The sequence below is a fragment of the Biomphalaria glabrata genome, chromosome 5, assembly GCF_947242115.1.
Source record: "Biomphalaria glabrata chromosome 5, xgBioGlab47.1, whole genome shotgun sequence".
Taxonomy (NCBI): domain Eukaryota; kingdom Metazoa; phylum Mollusca; class Gastropoda; family Planorbidae; genus Biomphalaria; species Biomphalaria glabrata.
In genome coordinates this window covers 7,477,710-7,498,007 of record NC_074715.1, presented here as the reverse complement: position 1 = coordinate 7,498,007, position 20,298 = coordinate 7,477,710, and the positions used below count along the sequence as shown (strand labels likewise).

General features: G+C 33.8%; 1 protein-coding gene across 2 annotated transcripts; it reads left to right on the top strand.

The window, feature by feature from the left end:
• Positions 1 to 3,446: 3,446 nt before the first annotated feature.
• On the top strand, positions 3,447 to 19,948 carry LOC106057675 (tyrosine-protein kinase SYK-like). Of its 2 annotated transcripts, none has more exons than XM_013214991.2 (16): positions 3,447 to 3,585; positions 5,466 to 5,730; positions 7,352 to 7,583; positions 8,471 to 8,631; positions 9,248 to 9,386; positions 10,012 to 10,105; positions 10,666 to 10,697; positions 11,058 to 11,229; positions 12,007 to 12,132; positions 12,516 to 12,625; positions 13,510 to 13,576; positions 15,297 to 15,378; positions 16,018 to 16,207; positions 17,001 to 17,141; positions 18,057 to 18,169; positions 19,063 to 19,948. In XM_013214991.2, the coding sequence occupies exons 2-16, from the start codon at positions 5,516 to 5,518 to the stop codon at positions 19,142 to 19,144; spliced, it is 1,956 nt and encodes a 651-aa protein (XP_013070445.1). In that variant the 5' UTR covers positions 3,447 to 3,585; positions 5,466 to 5,515; the 3' UTR covers positions 19,145 to 19,948. The 2 variants fall into 2 exon arrangements, with proteins under 2 accessions (XP_013070445.1, XP_013070444.1); XM_013214990.2 differs by having other exon boundaries at positions 5,463 to 5,730.
• The last annotated feature ends 350 nt before the right edge of the window (positions 19,949 to 20,298 follow it).

The following is a 20,298-nucleotide window of genomic DNA, read 5'->3' as shown; positions in this document are numbered from 1 at the left end:
CCTTGCAACTTACCTAATCCCATAACCTTGCAACTTACCTAATCCCATAACCTTGCAACTTACCTAATCCCATAACCTTGCAACTTACCTAATCCCATAACCTTGCAACTTACCTAATCCCATAACCTTGCAACTTACCTAATCCCATAACCTTGCAACTTACCTAATCCCATAACCTAATCATCCAGCCCATTCACTGTATGAACAAATGCAAGTAATTTAAAAAAATTATTGTGAGATCGTTTGTTAAATATGATTGAAATTTATGAATAAAATTATAATTGAAAAATTCACCATAGTCGTCAAATAGGATATTGCTTCCCTTTACACACAAACCATAGTAAAGTAAAATTCCCTTTTCAGACCTTGTGGTCTATAGGGCAGATGATGTAAAGGTCATCTGTTTCTATGGCACACGGTTAATCAAGGTGTCATGTGGCCAGCACAACGACCAACCGCCTTTACTTTTCCTCAACTAATGTCAGATTTCCATAAGAGCTGGGTGGACTCAGAGACGCCCGAAGATCCCGAAATTAAAAATCCCAGTCTTCACCAGGATTCGAGAAAGAAATTTGAAACGGAATAAATTTTAAATGAATGGCTTTATGTCTACTGTATTCTACTGTGACTCAAGGTTTATATGCGAATGTTTAGATCTTCTTGTTAGCTATGTTTGAAGAACCTTGTTTCGTTCCTATTGGTGAAAATGTAAAAACGTTATTTCGAGTCTGATGCGTCAAAAAGAAAACGTAAAGCAGAGGGTGTAAAGAAGTGTTTTATTAAATGTTGTTACTGGTCAGCCGATGTCACATTCAATAGCATCAACTTTTGATACTCAGAACGTCAAAATTTAAGCATACCTGGCACTGTGAATTAATTTTTTCAACCAAACAATGGAAATTGTGTAATTTTATTTTTATGACGTTCATTTTTCTATTTCATTTGGGACCTCAAATTCACTTCGCATAGGGCATCCTACTACCTAAGGCAGGCCCTGATCGGGGGTATATACTAACTAATGACTCCTAAAAATCTTTGTTTGATGTAGATCTAGACCTGCTTAACCTTTCAATCCTATCAACACGCTGAACAGGGATATGTTTAAGGAAACAACGAGTAGCTCAAAGACCCTATTATTAAGAGCAGTCATTTCAACTAAATCATTTACACAAATGACTAGAATTTCTCCAACTTTTATAAGAAAGGAAGATGATTATAAGTGAAGGGTGGCAGGGAATGTCGCGATTCTGAGTTTAAATATGAGGTCTCGGGATCGAATCTTGAAGAAGAGGATTTTGAATTTCAGGATTTTTAGGACGCCCCTAAGTTGGGGAAAGTAAACACGAATTGTCTTTGTGCTTGCCATATGACACCCTGCTCGTTAACCGCTGGCCACAAAACAGATGACTTTAACATCATCTGCCCTATAGATCGCAGGGTCTGAAAGGGGAACTTACATGCATCCATCCGTGTAGTTGCTCCATAGAAAAAAACACGTCCCTTTCGCTGCATCTTCGGAGCGGGGAGTCTAGTTAAAGGGTATTGTGAACAGTCGTTGACTTGTAACACAAAACTGCCGGTTGCGAGACCCTATGCGAAACGCATTGCGCGGCGCCCATTCTGGGTTGTGAGAAGAACAATAAGTGAAAATTAAGATTTTGTATTAGAAAATAAATTCAACTTTGCATTTTATTCATACTTTACTAAGTACAAAATCACTGTCAAATAAACTTTATGAGCCATCTACAGTAGATAGTAGTTTTCCAACAAAAAGCAGATAAACATTCAGATCTGTCTTTCTGATTTACTATCGACTAACAAAATATCGTTTATGTTTGTTTTAAGAGGTCGAGATAGATTTAGATCTATATTTGTATGCCACTATTAAAGAAAATTAAGAATTTGAACTTCTTGTTTTGGTTAAAATTAGCCTTATTATTACATTTTTATTAAACGAAAGCTGGCAATGCCTTTTTTTTTTTTAAATCGCGAGTAATATTGGCGTTATTCATATTGAATGACACCCCGAAATAATTTAGTCTGTTTTTAAGGAGATTTGAATTATTTTTCAGAAATGTTAAAATAGTTTAATTTTATAATTTACACCTAGAATTCGCGCGGGGCCTATGAAAGTGCGGGTCCCACTGCGGCCGCATAGGTTGCAGTGGCCTAAGACCGGCCCTGCCAAACTGCTGGTAGACAACTAAACCCCTGCAGGCACATTATTAACTTATAAAACTTGAAAACAAAAACTTGAATAACTTCTTTGGTGAGCAAAACTAAATAGAACGTGTATTGCAATATAAACAAATAGAACTTGAGATCAGATTAAATTAATGTAGGCCCTAGAAGACTTTAGTAATAATGTAAAATGGTATTTTGTACCAAATCTAACCCACTACAAAAACACGTCTTTTTACTCTGGCAATATGGAGTCGTCTCTCCTACCTAAGACCGCTGACGGCAATGCCAATTATCATTCACATTGCATAGCTATAGATATAACCTCGTCCCTCGTCATCATAGATCGAGACACACACACACACACACTCCAGAAAAATGGGATAGGTTTAGAATTTAGATGGTCAAGGGATGATCAATCCTCTCCCCTAACATTATATCCTCCAGTAAAGTTAGAGCCATTGGAAAAGCAAATTACCTATTTGTAACATGGAGCCCGTGAGGGGCTCAACGCCCCGCTCCTGCCTAAAGGGAGGGAGGAATTCGGGAGGGTACCCTAAAACCCTTCCCTTGGCTACGCTCATTGAATTTAGTGACTGTACTTTGCTTTAGTTTTTTAATGGAGGGAGTTCTAAGGTTCAACATTCCCCCCTCTCCGAACAAAAAAAACACACGTTTATTTGCTTTCACTGGAATCCATTAAAAAAGTAACTACGAAAATTCAAGACATCAAATTCCATTGGCGTAGCCGGGGGAGATGTGTGGGGTTCAACCCTACCTAAATTAAACTTATCACAAATTGATCATTTTCCCCACCATGCGATGGGTTCCATTAAAAGAGTGCAGTGAATAGCAGATTTGATATTTGACCAGCAACTTTTTTTTTTTCAAGTTTAGCAAGATATTGCATTTCAGAAGATATATAGCCTATGCATTTCAGAAGCTCAGAAGGCAAGAAAATATTCTTGGTGACGGGGCTGAGTCCCGACCCCGCTTGGGGAGCTACAATTTAAGCGCTCCTCCACACCCTAATGTTGGAAAAGTACTACTTAGGTACTATTCCTTATATCATATGTAATCTGCATTTAGCATATGTTTTTACGTATCTCGGAGTCGTAATATAATAACTAGAAATAGGCTTTTTTTTCCCTTTATATTTGTTTTGTTGTCTAATTTTTTTTCAGTGGTTTTTTATATGCCATAAAAATTACAAAACTCGGATGTCGATAATATATGACGAAAATAAACATTACTAATAAATTTACTTCCTACTAGGTCTAGAAGTAAATGTAATCTAGTTTCGGGGTTAATTTTAATAACTAGAAGCAAGTTTCTTCTTCTTTTAGATCTAGATCTAAGTTAAGACTAAGATTCATTTTAATTGAGACTGAAAGACTAGGCTAGGTAGATCTATATTTTAATTTATTTATATTATTATTAATATTATATTATAATTATATTTAGATCTCAGTCAGAGGTCGAGAGGAGACTAGTATTAATAATTAATTATTAATACTATATTATATTAATATATAATTTATTATATTTATAAGAGTATATATTGAATATTCTATAACTATAAGACTATTCTTCTAGACTAGACTTAGACTCTGTCTATAGTAGTCTTAAACTCTTGTAAAAATATATAACTTCAGTTACTCTAGACTCTACTAGAGTCAGTCTAGACCTAGGCCTATACAGACTATACTTAAATTGTCTTAAATACTACAATCCATATGACCTACAGACTCTAGATCTAGACTAGTAGTACTAGTAGGTCTAACTATCAAGATCAAGCCAATACCGTAACCACTCTGCTAGACTCTAGACATGGAACTTGGAAGATTGTATCATTGTTGATTGTTGTATATATAGTTATCTATTGTTTCTAATATTTCTATTTTATCATATTTTATGTATGATGTTTTGGTTCACTATGCCTCATGCAACGACATATAAAGGGGACTGATTCAGCTTATTCCTCCATTTCAGTCAAGTACAATTTCTTTCCCTTGTTTAGGATACCAAACAAAATAATTAATTACTGATTAGTTAATCATTTTTTATTGATTCTTGTGTTGTCAGGTAAAAGAAATAATTATGCAAACTTTCAGCTTCATCCACAATTGGGTGTGGGAGAAATAATGTTTAAAAATGTTTTACCAGACAGACAGAGTGAGTTGATATAAACTTTGTAAAAACTAACAAACAAGCAATCAAAGAATAGTGCAACACAAAGCCACATTAAAAGTCATCAACACAGTACACATGTACCTAACCCTCTCAGTCATCAAATTTTATTGTAACTATGCATAGTAAACCATTACAACATATCTATTTTCATTGACAAATGGATGACGAGTTTATAGATTTTTAGTTTTCTCCTAGGTCTAGCAATTAAGTTAAGAAGCTATGAAAATTTAAATGTAAAAATTGCGGTGGCAGGGCTTTAACTTGTTTGATCTATAGACAAAAATTACTCTCTATAAATAACATGATTTATCATTATAATATAAAATATTTGACACTAGATCTTGATAATTGATTTCTATCTAGAATTTGGAGCAGATAATGAAGAGTCTAGTCATTCTATACCAGATTCAAATAGAAGAATATAGCCTATATTATGTACTATATTTAGTTTTTTTTATACATTGATCCATGAATTTCAAACCAACTATTCTACAGATACCTCTTAAACTTTGTCACCTTAAAACCTAAGTTGTACCAATAGACAATTTCTTAATCTGTTAGATAAGTTAGTACATACATCTCATCTCGTTAGAATATCTACCTTGCCTTATGGTACATATATCTCATCTAGTTAGAATATCTACCTGGTTTTATGGTTTAGTAAGCACTTTGAACTGTCTCGATTCTAACCCAAACCTCCTGCAGAATGATGGAGCATGGTAGCACGGCAGTGTTCAAACACAGGACTTTCTAGACCACCGAACGGCAGTCCAGAGCACATACCAGCCATACAATACAATGGCATGTACCTTTGAGAAAATATCTAATATAATAAATGATTTTTTTTCTTCTTTTAAAGATAGATATATATCAAAATTTATTGAGACATTCTAAGGCCAGAAAAAACTAAAGGCAGTAGCACATTACTAAAATTATATATTCTAGTTAATTAATTAATGATACATAGTAACAACTTAAGATGGTTTAAAATATATATTATGAATATTTTTTATAATCCATAAACATATATAAAAATAAAATAGCCTTACTGTATTTTATAACAATTTTTTTTTTTAATTAATTTTTAGCAGCTTTGGACTAATTTTTTTGTAAATGGCCAAATAAGCTGAAACAGCAAAAAATGCTGAAAAAAATTTTTAGATCTTCAAAAACCAATGAACAAGAAGAGCCAGTTATTCCAAGGGTCTACAACGAGCCATACTTTTATGGAAGGATAACACGTCAGGAAGCTGAGGCCATCTTGGAAGTCAATGGCATGAAGGATGGCTTGTTTTTACTTCGAGAAAGTATTACCCCCATGGGCAACTTCTCCCTGACAATGGCTTTTGATAAAAAGTAAGCAGTATTTTTTTACGATCTAGCATTTGAAATGTTACATCCATAGTGTTTTAATTAAATTTACTGTAATTTACAGAATGACTTGCTTGACTTAATCTTTTTGACTCTTAGTTGAACATATGTCTGCAAATAGTACTTTGCCATCAGACTCTGGTATGGGCAATACCCCTCAATTGAATCCATATATTCAATTTGCCAGATCTTTGCTTCTTACTCCACTGATCTCCTCCCTGTTTGCTTTGGTTTCCTCCCAGCTTTTCCCTTCCCCAGTGGGTTCCAGTCCAAAACTTGCTTTGCAATATTTTCCCATGTTCTTCACATTGGGTGAATAAAAATAATTAAACCATACTAATGATTATATTTCGTAGAAACTAAGTAAAGTTTCGCTTAAAGACTTAATAGTTCCATGGAGCTGGTGTATTTTGGGTATAGCTTCTTTGTAGCTTGTGATGGTCATAACTATAATCCAGCCAGCTCTCTGACTTGCTTCTATATCTTAGTTTGATAAATATAACACCTCGCTGTCATTAATAATACAGAAGTTGCTATGCATATTTATTTTTTTGAGACTCTTTAATGGGAGCCTCGTGTTTAAATCTTGATTTGATGCAATTATTTGAAATTTTCCCTGAGTCCACTCAGTCGCTAGGGGCACCAGGCATTTAATAGAGAAGAATGAATGTGGTGAAACATTATATTAGTTGTAAGACACATTCGTTAATTTATAAAGTAACATGTGACTAAATTAGTGTGCTGGCTACATGACAACCTTATTAACCTTGTGAAATTAATCTCTTATCTATTAGGCTGGAGGTACAGTGGCTGAGTGGTAACATGCTTGGCATGAGTCAAGGGGTTCTGGGCTCAAATCCTAGTGAAGACTGGGTTGTTTTTTTCGGGATCTTTAAGGTGTCCACCCAGCTCTATTGGGTACCTGACATTAGTCAGGAAAAAGTAAATGCGGTTTGTCATTGTGCTGGCCACAACACCCTTGTTAACACTGGGCCACAGAAACAGATGACATTGACATCATCTGCCCCATAGATCCCAAGGTCTAAAAGGGGAACTACTTTTACTTCTACTTCAGAAAATCTAGGTTGATGTTATTTCTATATTGATTCACTATATTATTTATACTGAGTTAGTTAGGCTACTAGTTCTCGGAGCAAACTACAGGTTATATATAAGTTTTTTGTGACAAAATTTATCTGCATAATTGCATCAGATAGATAAAAAGCAAAAATATCAGTGAGAAATCTTTCCTTTAAAAATGTGTCTCTTTATAGGATAAGTGGTTAGGGGTGCAAAAAGGGTCAGTTTCAATATTGTAGACTATACCAATCATGGTTAATTTTTAGCGGTAAAAAGGTGTTGTAAAAAGTGTTGGTTAGAAAAGCTAGTAACAAATATGTTATTGAGATCAAATTAACTTACTTCTATAATCATGATGATTCTCTTATTTTATTAAAGGAATCAAATGTATTTATGAAGTTGTTTATAAAAATGTATTTATGACATTTATTTATAATATTCCTTCAATTGTTGATATTTACTATATGTTATTAAAAAGCTCTTCATATTACTATTTAAAAAAAACTTTTTTTTTTATTTCATTCAGAGCAGTTCACTATGCCATTGAAAAGAAAATTGATGGCCAGTTTATGATAGCTGAAGGTCTAACTTTTAGAGACCCTATAGAGCTTATAGAACATTACCAGACTCACAAAACTGGCTTTGTCACTGTCCCTAAAATTCCCTGCCAGAGATCACCTGATCAAGATGCTATTGCCTTCCGAGGTGTCAGTTACCAAGACCTCCACAACCACATGAAAGCTACTGCCAAAAATCTGGTGGGTACTCTGCTATTGTATTACTTGGATTTCAACAATTTTACCATCATATAGGTTTATACTGTTAATAATCAGAATATTAAAAAAAAGTAAAGTTCCCCTTTCAGACCTTGTGGTCTATAGGGCAGATAATGTAAAGGTCATCTGTTTCTGTGGCCTACAGTTAACAAGGGTGTTATGTGGCCAGCACAATGACCAACCACCTTTACTTTTCCCCATCTAATGTCGGGTACCAATTAGAGCTGGGTGGACTCAGAGTCGCCCGAAGATCCTGAAATTAAAAATCCCAGTCATCACCCAGATTTTAACCCTGGACCCCAGTTAGGAAGCCAAGTACTTTACTGCTCAGCCACTGCGCCTCCAATCAGATAATGCTTGAAATCAAATGTTAAACCTTGTAAGATAAGTGGCCATAGTCTTGGCTTTTTCTCTTTTTGGAAGACTGCACCTGATGTTAAAACAAACTGGATGAAACCATCTAAACTCTTTGTTAAGAATCAACTAAGAGACATTTGCAAGGTATCCCTAAGTCATACTGGACTTCTCTTTTTCTATGCTGAATTTTTATTTTTTTTATTTTTGGTTTACTCATGCTTGCTTTGATAAATGGTTTAAAATTTATAGCTCCGAAATTAGCCATGTGGGGTTTAAGTTTGCTTAGATGCATTTGTTTTGAGATATAATTGTTTCATTAGTTTTGGGAGCATCACTTTCATTAAACTCCATTTTGAGACAATATTAATTAAAAATCCTTTGCATAATAACCTTGGTGAAGAGTTAGTAGCTTCTCTAGCCTGGAACTCATCTAGTCTAAGATAGGATTCTCTTTCTGCTGAGAATGGCATATTGAGAAAATTAAATAGTATAAATGTTGTTTCCTCCAACAGAATGCCAGCTTATCGCAAGCTCTCGGGGCCAAGAGAGAAGCAATGCTAATGCATGTGGTCAAGAACATGCATGAAAAGATGCCCTGGTTCCATGGGGAGATAAGCAGGGAAGAATGCATCAGAAGACTTGAAACAGATGGTCATCAGGATGGAAAGTTTATGTAAGTTGTTGAAATATCCTCTTCATCGACATTTTAAATCATTGAACAATAAACAACCACCAACTCATAAGTATTGAGTATCTTTGGGCTGTAGCTATAATCCTATTCTCCATGAGGATGGTTGGCTTAATAACCTAGTGTTCTATTAAGGCCACAATACTAGGTCTTTTACTGAATTCATAGTCTCCACATAGATCACATATCAAATCTTTCAAGGAGATTACTACTTTGGCAATGAAACTTACTCCCTTCTTTTACTGAAAGCAAAAAAGGAAAAGATTATGTCATAGATAATATTTTTTTTTTAAGTCCATTTTCATTGGATTCAATGCACAATCTGGAATCTGCAATAATCTAATCAAATCACAGTGCTTACATAATATTTACATTATAAATTTAGAAAACACTTGTAAAACAATCAATCCAAATTGCAAATTAAATTAAAATTTACATATCTAAAGGGACGGTGTAGTTTATTGTTACTTTAGTAAGGTATCTTACAAGCTCTGATATTCATTTAGCTTGATCCTGCTATTCTTTTCTAAAAGGTAGCTCTCTGTACAGTTTTCTACACCTTTAGCAATAAATATTTTCTTTCTTTTCTTTTGCTCCACAGAATTCGTTCTCGAGCTGATGGTCAGACATTTGCTTTGACAATGAGCTCTGATAATGCAATGAGACATTACTTCATACTAGTCCATGACGGAGAAACATACTCTATAGAAAATGGTCAGAGATTTAAAGCTCTTATAATTGTAAGTCTGTGGCTAGACTGATGGCTATATTGCTATACATAATAGATATAAGTCGCTTAGTTTGTAAGCATTATGTTAATGAAACCAAAATGTATTGTGAAAATATATTTTGATATATTATAATCATAATTTTAATCTAACTTTTGTACACATTTGTAGGTTTTGATTGGCACTATTTTGTCGTTCATTGTTTTTAGAATTTCTCCTACTTCCCATTCTTGAATGAAGTTGAAACTTTGCACAATTATTCCATTGTCCCTAACAACCCCTGAGTTAATTTAAAAAATGACCAATTATTTTCTAAATAATTCCTAATTAATTAACTAGTTAGGTCATCCCCTAAACATTTGAAACTGATAGTAGAGATAATTATAAAGCCTTCTATTGCTTATCTCAGTGGCTAGCATGTTGGCTTGAACCGAACTACTTTTTTAAAAATTGCTTTTGAAAGGCCAGTAAGGAAACCTACTCACAGTTTTATATCTTTCTTGTTAAAAAAGTATTTTTTTATATTTTACTTGTTTTTATTTACCTTTCATCTAATCTCTTTGGTTATTATTATAAAATGAAGTTTGGGTCCATATATTGCATATCATTTTTTTTTTTCATATCCTTTTACCTTTAGTTAGTAGATCATTACCATAACAAAAGAGATGGCCTTCCTTGTAAATTGACTGTACCCTGCCCTGCACCAGAAACCAAACATCAAACCTGGGAAAGTAAGTGAACAATTTTCCTCCTATTTCAACCTACTCTCCATCATTTGTTGTACAGGAAATCTGTCATGTCGCACTAGACAGCACATTGTGGCTAAGTAAACAATTTTAGCCAGGTCAACTTAAGGGTAGATGCTGTTCTTTGAAAGGTCGTGAAGTCTTTGAAGACATTATGCAAACAAATGCACAGGTCAGAATGAACAAAAATATTTCAGAATTGACAATAAGGGTCCAGAATAGTGTAATCATCAAAAAAAAGTCTTTAAGAGACTATAAAGGGACAGTAAGGCAAGATGTTGGGGTCATAGGTCATGTTTTATTCCTTAGCACCTCCAAACTTGCTGATGTTATAGTTTCTTTGAAAGACAAACTCAAATACCACTTAACCCTAAAATAACAAATCAAGGCAAATTATATGCTTTTATGTTGATGTTTTTTTTAATTTGTAATAGATTGATGATAGTTATATGATTTTGTTAAACTGAGCGTATAGTTTTTCCATTAAATGTACATACATATCACTAAGTAATTCAATTCTTATCTCTTTTTTTTTTCCTTCACAGGATATATAAATTTAAGCAAAAATTTATGTAAGGTGAGTGTGCTGATTGTAAAATTATAGAGTTGTTAGGGTTAGGGACTTTTATTCTGTTTATGTTGTTTCATTTTAGACATGATGTATAAATTTCTTGGAGCTAATTAATGCCTTAAAAGGTTTATTACTAATCCCTAATAATATTTTTCACTTTTGTTTATTTCGATTTTTTGGGAGTTACTTTTATTTGACAATCATTTTTTTTATACATGAACTTCATTATATTTTAGATTGTATATGCTTGTTAGTAATTTTGTTTTGTTTCTCTTAAAAACATGGAACAGAGTTTTTGAAAAAATTATTACAGACTGTGACATTTTTGTGCATACTTGTAATTAAGCTTTTGTTAATTTATTTTAGGCAAATCCTGCCAATCCTGTGCGCAGAGGAAGTAGTACTTCCAGAGAAACATCTTCAAGTAGACTTCCGCTGCCTCCAAGACCAAGGCCAGCACCTCCAATTCCACCAAATGCTCTCGGATGGTTAAACAATCATCATGATGAGGAAGAAGATGAGCTTGATGCCTTACCAGGTAATACTTTTTAATCATTTCAGCCAAGTTTTGCATGATGGCTTCACGCTGATAGTATTTCTGATACTAGAACTATGTTTGATGGACTGTAGGCTTGTAAATATAAAAGGTATATAAAGGTGTAGATAGAGACCTAGTTGTTACTTGATAGCTCTAAAATTAACCAAGTTTATTGGAATTAGTTAATTTCAATGTGGGTTTAGTGAAAAGTTTCTAGAAATTGATCTAAAGTGTTTCAAACAAGATTGATTAAATATGTTGATGTTGGTCTAACTCCACCAGGCCATGAGCCAGCTTAAAATGTCTATAGCCATGATTCAAATAAGCGAGATTTTTTACCCTATGAAGAATAATCGTGTAGAATCTAAAAATAGTAATGGCGGTTGATCATTGTGCTGCCCCATGGCACCCTCATTAACCATGGGCCACAGAAACAGATGACCTTTACATCATCTGCCCTATAGATTTGCAACCCCCTTTACTTTTCCACATTAGTGTTGGCTGGACTCAGAGGTACCCCAAACATCCCAAAATAAAAATCCCAGTGTTCACCAGGTTTTGAACCCACTGTGCCTCAGGACTGGTATAATTAACCTTAAAACTTCAAGTATAACTTACAGTTTTTTAAAAATCTTATATATGTATATCAAAGGCTCAATCTATCTAATATAAGTCTATATATAAAATGTGTGAATCTGAGTTTGATTCTTTTAACCTGTTTTTTTTTTTTTAATACAGTCATGTATATTTCTAGTTTTCTAATGTGATTATCAACAGATTTACCAGCTCCTGTCATTTCTCAGGAGCAAGCTGAACACTTGGAGAGTGTTTACATTGACATTAGAGATGATGTTCTTTCTAATGACCTTCGGCCGGACCAAGTGCGTTTAGAAGGAAAATTAGGTCAATTATTTTTTTATTCCTTTTAGAATTTCATAATCCTTAAAAAAACAAAATGATGTATAAAATTATTTAAATTAAGATTCATAATTTAGCTTTTTTGGTTATTACTTATTTTTATACAATACAGATTTACTTATTTTTTACGTATTTGATCATTTAAAAAAAAAAAAAAAAAAATATTTGAATGTATATTATACATCTATTTAGCAATTAATATTTACCTATTATAGACTTGTATACATCCAATAAAGTTTAAAGCATTGATTTATAAATAAACCCACTAGACCTCTAGGCAATGCAGAAAGGTTACTAAATTATTAATGTTTATAACACTCTGAAGATCTCAACTCTTAATTGGTTTAAATATTTGCACATTTCTGTAGGCTCTGGTCAGTTTGGTGAGGTCAGAAGAGGAATGTGTTATCTTACCAGTAGATCAAACCCAGTTCCAGTGGCCGTGAAAACTTTAAAAAACAATGACCCAGCAGGGGAGGTTAGTCATAGCTTTTATAGCTTGTAGTCTATTCATATTTTCTTAGTCTACATTTATACGCTAGTCTAGTTATTCATTATCTTCCCTCCCCCTCCGGCCCGGCTTCAAGATGTAATAATTAATATCTTTGAAATGATCAGTCCTTATATATAAATCTTTTTATCTTATAAATTATAGATGTTATTTATGTTCCAGATTTATACTGGACTGCCATTGGTTCCATACTGATTCAGGCAACCTGTATGGCACATTTGAGTTCTTGTTTTATAGGAAAGGGGAGGTGGGGGTAACAGGTTTTATATCTGTATTTAGGGTTTATTGTTTTATGTCTTGATACTACTTTACATTTCTAATTACTGCTACTGTCCTGGGGTGTTTCTAAATTTATTTATTTAGCATTGGTTTGATAAGTCTCACTGCTCTTTTTTAAAGGAGTCTCTTTTAGTCTCTTTAACCTTTTTTTAGCTGAGTGATCCCTGACATCAATAGTATATTGTAGTATTGGTTGAAGGTTAAAGCAGTTTTGTTGTTGTTGTTAATAAGGTTAGACTTCCATTTCTCCATTTCATTTCTCTGGGCAAATTTTAAATAATCTTAAAGTTGTATTTTCTTTTTCTATATAACATTCAGTCATTTGCAATAGTCTTTCATTTGTTTCAAAGCTAATGCAGTTAAGTCAGTTATTTCTATCAATTTTGGATGCTTGTCAAACCCTTTGAGTAGTATAAAGTTATTGGTGTTATTGGGTGAATTTAATATACATGCTTTAGCTTCACCCTCCTTTGGAGTGTTTTTTTTTTTTTCATTTCAATGGGTTACTCCTGTTGTTTCCATTCTGTGCAATTTTATGTTCATATTATTTTAAGATGCATTTATATTTGCAGAAAGAAATACTGAGTGAAGCAAGTCTGATGAAGCAATTGAACCACCAACACATTGTTAGGATGATAGGTAACGTCAATTATTTGATAATGTTTTGTTAAGTTGTTTTTTTACACATTTGACCAAAGGAAAATCTGCAGATGGCAAAAAGAAAATCTTTATCAACCACCAGTGCACAATGGTTATGCTTGCCCTGGTTGTGGCAAAATATGTAGGTCACAGCTGGAGCTGCATAGCCACGGGAAATACTGCATTCCTTCCCCATTAATCATGCTATAAGCATGAAAGTAGCGCTATATAAAAGCCATAATTTATTTATTTAATCTTCAAACTCGTAAACAAGCCTTATTTAGTACTTATCTTTAATGAATAATAAAAATGAATCTGTAATCCATTGAAGACTAAACAATATACCAGCAGCCACAGAAGAATTTCATGTTTTTATTTTGATGGACTCTGTCCATCTTAAATTAAAAGTAATATTTAAATCTGAAGAATAGAATCTACATCTAATGCATCAGGGAAGTTTTACTAGAAAAATGTGATCTTTTGGTCTCTCTGTGGCATTTTACGTCTCGAGAGACGATTTTTTCCCCTTTGCAACTTCTTGTGTGACTAATTGAGGCCAATCCTTGATAAACAGCTGCGATCGCAAGTTGGGCATATATAATCACCAGGCGCCGTTGCATTTTCACCCTTCTTTCTGCTTCTGTTGTGTATGACATCTGCAATCCGTGACCCTTTCTTTATGCTCTCTCTCCATGTGGATCTATCCAGTGCCACCTCTTCCCAGATCGCCATACAGGATGTCCTGTGGAAGTCGACCTACTGGCATTCTATGAACGTGGCCAAGCCAGCCAAGGCGTCTTTTGGTCTAATAAAACTGAAATAAGGACAATCTATCTCTTTCAAATAAAATGATCACTGACATGGCCTTAATTGTGCTGGTGTGCCAAAACCCCAAAATATCAAGAGACATCACTGACATCCCAGTCTAGCTGCCAACCATAAAACAAAAAAAAAAAAAAAAATCTTGGGACTACCCATTAATTGGGAAATGTGCCAGAGATATTTGTAACTGGCATTGGTTGATGTGATGTGATGCGTACAAGATTGCTTCAGAAATCTTTAGAAACTGTTGGCAGCTTTCTACATTGCATTACAGATTCATTATATTGTTAACATAAGTCTTAAGATTAAAGATAGAGAGCAGTATTTCTGGTGGCTACCCAGCTATGTACTAACATATGGAATGAATAACTTCATGGCAAGGCAACACTTCATCTAAACTGTTGCGCTGCATCAAAACTCACACAAACAACATTACCATATTTAAAGGAACTTTTTGAACTGAAATGTCTAAGAAAAATCGGAAAAATCTTTGAAATCAACAGCCACCTGCTTCATCATAATACGTCAAGTCGTCGCAAAGTGGGTGACTACTGTCAATCAAGACAAGAACAGATCGGTACAAAAACTCATTCGTACCTTACTCGGTCAGACTTAATCAGCCCTAACCCTAACCCTAGCCATTGATCAGGAAACTTGAAAAGGACCAAGATGTCTGTGTGTAGTCGCTAATGAACTCTTTATGTTGTGTCTGTTCTATTTATGTGAATGTTTCTGTTGTGTTGTCTGTATATGAGAAAAGAGTCCTTGTAATCACAACAAATTTCCATAAGAATCAATAAAGCAGTCTTAGTCTTAGTCTTAGCTCATTATTAGCTGTGGTTGGCATGTTTTTGGACTGTCATAAATTCAATGGCGTTATGATGTTACTCTTTTTCAGGTGTGTGCAAAGGGGAAAGTCTGATGCTTGTCATGGAGTTGGCTGAACTGGGGCCATTGAAGAAATATTTAGAGAAAAACTTGTAAGTGTCCTCTCCAGCTAATGCTATGCTGATATGACAACTGATGTACACATCAAATCAGATGAAACTAGAAACCACAGTTATAGAGGGGAGGGAAATGTTAGACAACATTATTTCCTCAATTTTTTAAAACACAAACTCTATAATTATTTGGCTACTAACTTCTAATTCTCTTTATCACCCTTCTAGGATACTCTTTTACTTTCTTAGCCTCTTTTTTAGTCTCTCTGCCTCTTTTTTGGTTTACCTTTCAGATCTCGGGATGTATAGGGCAGATGATGTAAAGGTCATCTGTTTCTATGGCACAGGGTTAATGAAGGTATCATGTGGCCAGCACAATGATCAACCGCCTTAAATTTTCCCCAACTAATGTCAGGTACCCATTAGAGCTGTGTGGACTCAGAGCCGTCCTGAAGTTCAGAATCCCAGTCTTCGCCGAGATTTAAACCCAGGATCTCTGGACTATAAAAACACTTCTCTTGTTGTGTTGACAGTTATCTTGTTTGTATCTGGGGTAAGGGGGTTTGTTCCCTTGTTCATAGGATTTATTTATGTGTATGCAACTCACTAATAAATGTATTGAAAGTACTTTAGTTTAATCATCTATTGCCCTATAATCAATAAAATTGTGTGATATAGGGATATACGTGTCTGGCACCAGTTGGAGCTCATGGTCCAGATCTGTGATGGTATGAGGTATTTAGAGTCCAAGGATGTAGTCCACAGAGATCTAGCAGCTAGAAATGTCCTTCTTGTCACTGACCACTTTGCTAAAATCAGCGACTTTGGCATGTCGAGAATGGTGGACAACAGCTCAGCTTACTATCTTGTGAGTACTTTTTTTTTATATACCTCCAAATGACACTGCTTTAATTCAATGTTTAGTATATATGTACAATTTTCTTTTGAGACATATTTAAGTATATACTGTGGAGTTGAAATGGCAAAATATTGTTTGATGAATGAAATTTTGTTAAGCAAGAACTTTTATTAGGGGATGTAAAAAAAAAAATTTAATATAATATTGATCATGCACTAATACCGTCTCAGTATGTTCCAAAGGCATCCCAACACACCACAGATGAAGTAGATCTGGCTGTAGTCAAAGGACCAGCTAAAAGGGCCCATTGCATACAGCGATTAGAACAATAGGAAAGCTAACTCATTACTCACACACATTGCAAGGTCTTTTTTTTTTTCATTTTATTTCTCCTTTCTGCCTAGAAAATATTGGAACATGCAGAGAAGTCTCAATTTTTCTATTTCATGCACTTATTATCCTACTTACAAATTACACTGAACCCTTTCTGGTGTTATTAAACCCACCATTTAAACAGGGTCCAATGGCTCCATAGCAATTGGTCATTTAATCTCACTTTCTTACACTTATTTACTAACATTTCAAGGTGGCTTTATCAAATAGTAGGTAAAAAAAATCTTAAGTCTCAACAGGATTTCAACCTGTGACAGTAATCTTAGTAACTGTTGCATTAGACAACTGGTTCAACTTTTTTTTTTCTTTATAGAATGAGACAATGCTTGTTATATTTTATATTTCAGCTCAACCATATAGTGACTATTGTTTGTTTATGATATGCATGCTCTAAATTGTTTGTTCACAGGCCCATGGTCCTGGCAGATGGCCACTGATGTGGTATGCACCAGAGTGCCTCTACTTTCACAAGTTTGATTCTAAGTCTGATGTTTGGAGCTTTGGGGTGACCATGTGGGAAATCATGTCCAATGGATCAAGACCATATGATGTGAGTAACAAACATAGCAACATGTTAAACCAAACATAGCCACGTGTTAAAGATGTTAGCTTGCAGACTATGTTAGATTGAGTACAGAGATATGTAACATTGGAAATAAATTCACTGTTATTTATTTAGTTAGGAATTATTTTTAAACTTTTCCTTAGTTTTGATTAGGGAATGTTTCATTAGCATTGTTTAGGTTTGTCAAAGAAAGAAATAATTGTGTTTATTTTATTGGCCTACTGTAAAAAAAAGAAAAGTTCTCCTTTCAGACCTTGCGATCTATGGGGCAGATGATGTCAAGGTCATCTGTTTCTGTGACCCAGGGTTAATGAGGATGTCGTGTGGCCAGTACAATGACCAACCGCCTTTACCTTTCTTTTTCTTCTACTAATGTCAGCTACCCATTAGAACTGGGTGGCCTCTGATGTGCCCTTAAGATCCTGAAATAAAAAAAAAACAAGTCTTCGACAGGATTTGAACCCAGGACCCCTCAGTTTGGAAGCCATGCTTTTTACACTTGTGTCAGGATGACATAATTTATTTATAGAATATAATTTATTAAGATAATTAATCCACTGACACAACACACTTATAATAAATCCAATGTGAAAATAATATACACAATAGATGAAATCTCCACGTACACTTAGCTTGCTATAAATAGTACAGGCATGAAGATAATTTATCAAACTTTGGTCTCTGACTATCTTAGACTAGGTACATAACAGAACTAACCAGTTCTCAAGTGTGACAGTTACTGACTTACTCAATCTTGACCTTCAACTCTTGACTGATGTTTGCCCAATTAACAAATGATGACAGTTGCTCTACAGTTTTCTAAATAAGTCATAAATATGAGGTGACACTGGCATTTTCCAAAGTTGAACTCAGTTTTGATTTTTTGTTTATGCCTTGCAGAGGAAGAAGCCACAACAAATTCTACATTTTATTGAGTCTGGTAACAGATTGAACAAACCAAGAAACTGTGATGACAGAATCTATGAAATTATGTTGCAATGTTGGGAGTTCAGGTTAGTTGATGCTCATTTCTTTTCTGGAAGTACAGGTCATATTCAAGTAAAGCCAGACCTGCCAATCATTATGTGAAATTGAATAGACCACCAGTACGTAAATACAAATTAGATCCTCAGTGTTATGCATTTCTGTGCCATTTGTTTTTTGGAATGAACAATGTGGCGTTGCTAAAGGTGAAAAAAAACGCTAAGAGTCATTTCATGGTGAAGAGAATGAGAGAGCTATAAGTGGCGCGTTGGTACCACACCGTTGGCAACATAATTTAATTTTTAAAGATCATTAGACTAATAATTATTTTCATTGAAGAAAAATGTTGAATGCCAAAAAAAAAAAGGGAATTATAACTTATTTTTTCCCCTTAATCATATTTTGACAATCAGTAACACATTTTAAATCATTTAGCTAGACAGGGCTGTTTATACTCATTAGCATTAAGATCATTTGACTTGAATGTTTAAAGTGCCTTGATTTAATTGTCTGGGCAGTGCAAACATCATCTCCAGCTTATATATTGTTCTAATGAATTTACTAGAAGTATACTGCTTTTCAAGCAATCTTTTTAAGCAAAGATAACTGGAGAAAATATCATTTTTTATTATTAGGAAATAAAAGAAGTTAATATTCTATGAAGATAGTCAAAAGGTTTTACTGTAGTTTATTGAGTCTGTTCTTTTTTTCATAAAATAAATGTTTGACACTATAGAAATGGTTCAATATGCAACAAAGTTTTGTAATAAACCTCAAAGCTATTTTGTTAAGCATAATAATTTGTCACACTCCTGTGTAATTAAGCATTCTAAGAATAAGCACAAAAACAGGTATTTGACCATATTTTAAAAAATACTGTATCATTTTTTGATGAAAAAGCTTTCTTTTTTTTTCTTTGCAGTAAAGAAGATCGCCCCCATTTTCAATTATTGAAGATATCATTGGAAGAACTGTATCGGGAATTTCTCAGGCTCCAAATCTAAGGACATGACATTTCTCAGATCATCTCACAGGAATGTCCATTTCTTTGTGTTGATACCTAGAATTCTGCCCCTCAATCACTGATGATGAAATTGTGCTCAACTGGAATAGTCTTTGTTTAAATCTAATAACAAAGTTGAAAAGTATTGGTATGATAGATTTTGTTTTATAGCATATTTTATTTTATCATATTTATTATCAGCCATTATTTATAGAAAGTTTATTAACTTTTTAAAAAAAAACTTTTTTGATTTGTATACATTTCGTTTTTATTTATTTTATTATGTTTCAACCTACACATTTTCAACTATTTTTCATGCACTTCCATATTTGGTTTGGAAAGAGTGAAATTTATGAGAGAAACAATTATTTATTAGTGTTTAAGTTTTTTTTTTTTTTTGTTTTGTGTTATATTTTTTGTTGTTTTATATTTTTAACTTACAATCACATTTGTAGAGTTCTATCACATGAAAACTGCAATTATCGTTAGGAATGTTTTTATTTCCATTTAAATTTTCTCATATACTAGGTATATGCTTACATCAAGATATACTAACATATAGAACTTCTCCCCAAAAGTTGTTTATAATGTATATAGAATTTGTAAAAAAAGATTTGATAAAATGTTACTTTCTGCAAAAATTATTTTTTAGTTATTTAAAGTGTAAAAGGGAATGGATTAATGTATTGATTTTTTCTGCATGTTTGAGAGTTAAGTGGATATTGTTAGACTGCAAATGAAAAAGTTTCTTGTTTGACATCATAGACCTGTGTATTTGGTCCCAACAAATGGATATTCAGTTTGTCCACCTACTGTAACATAACTACCATATTTTCACATACATAACCCGCGGGTTATACAAGCTTTTACAAATGAATCGCAGCTGTGGGTAGTATACATGCAAATACAAAATATAACTACATTTTAAAAAAATCAAAACACACAGACATGAATTTTACTTCCTGTGGTTTGATGAGTGCAAATTGTCTTAAAGGATTTCAAGATTTAAAGGCTTCTTCAAGAGATGGTAGCTGTGTTTGAATGATGTAAGATGCTCCTTTCATTAATCTATTTGCAGAAAACGTTGCATTAGGATTTCAGTTATTGGATCACTGTTTTAGACAACTTGTAGCTAGGTTATACTATCTACACAGT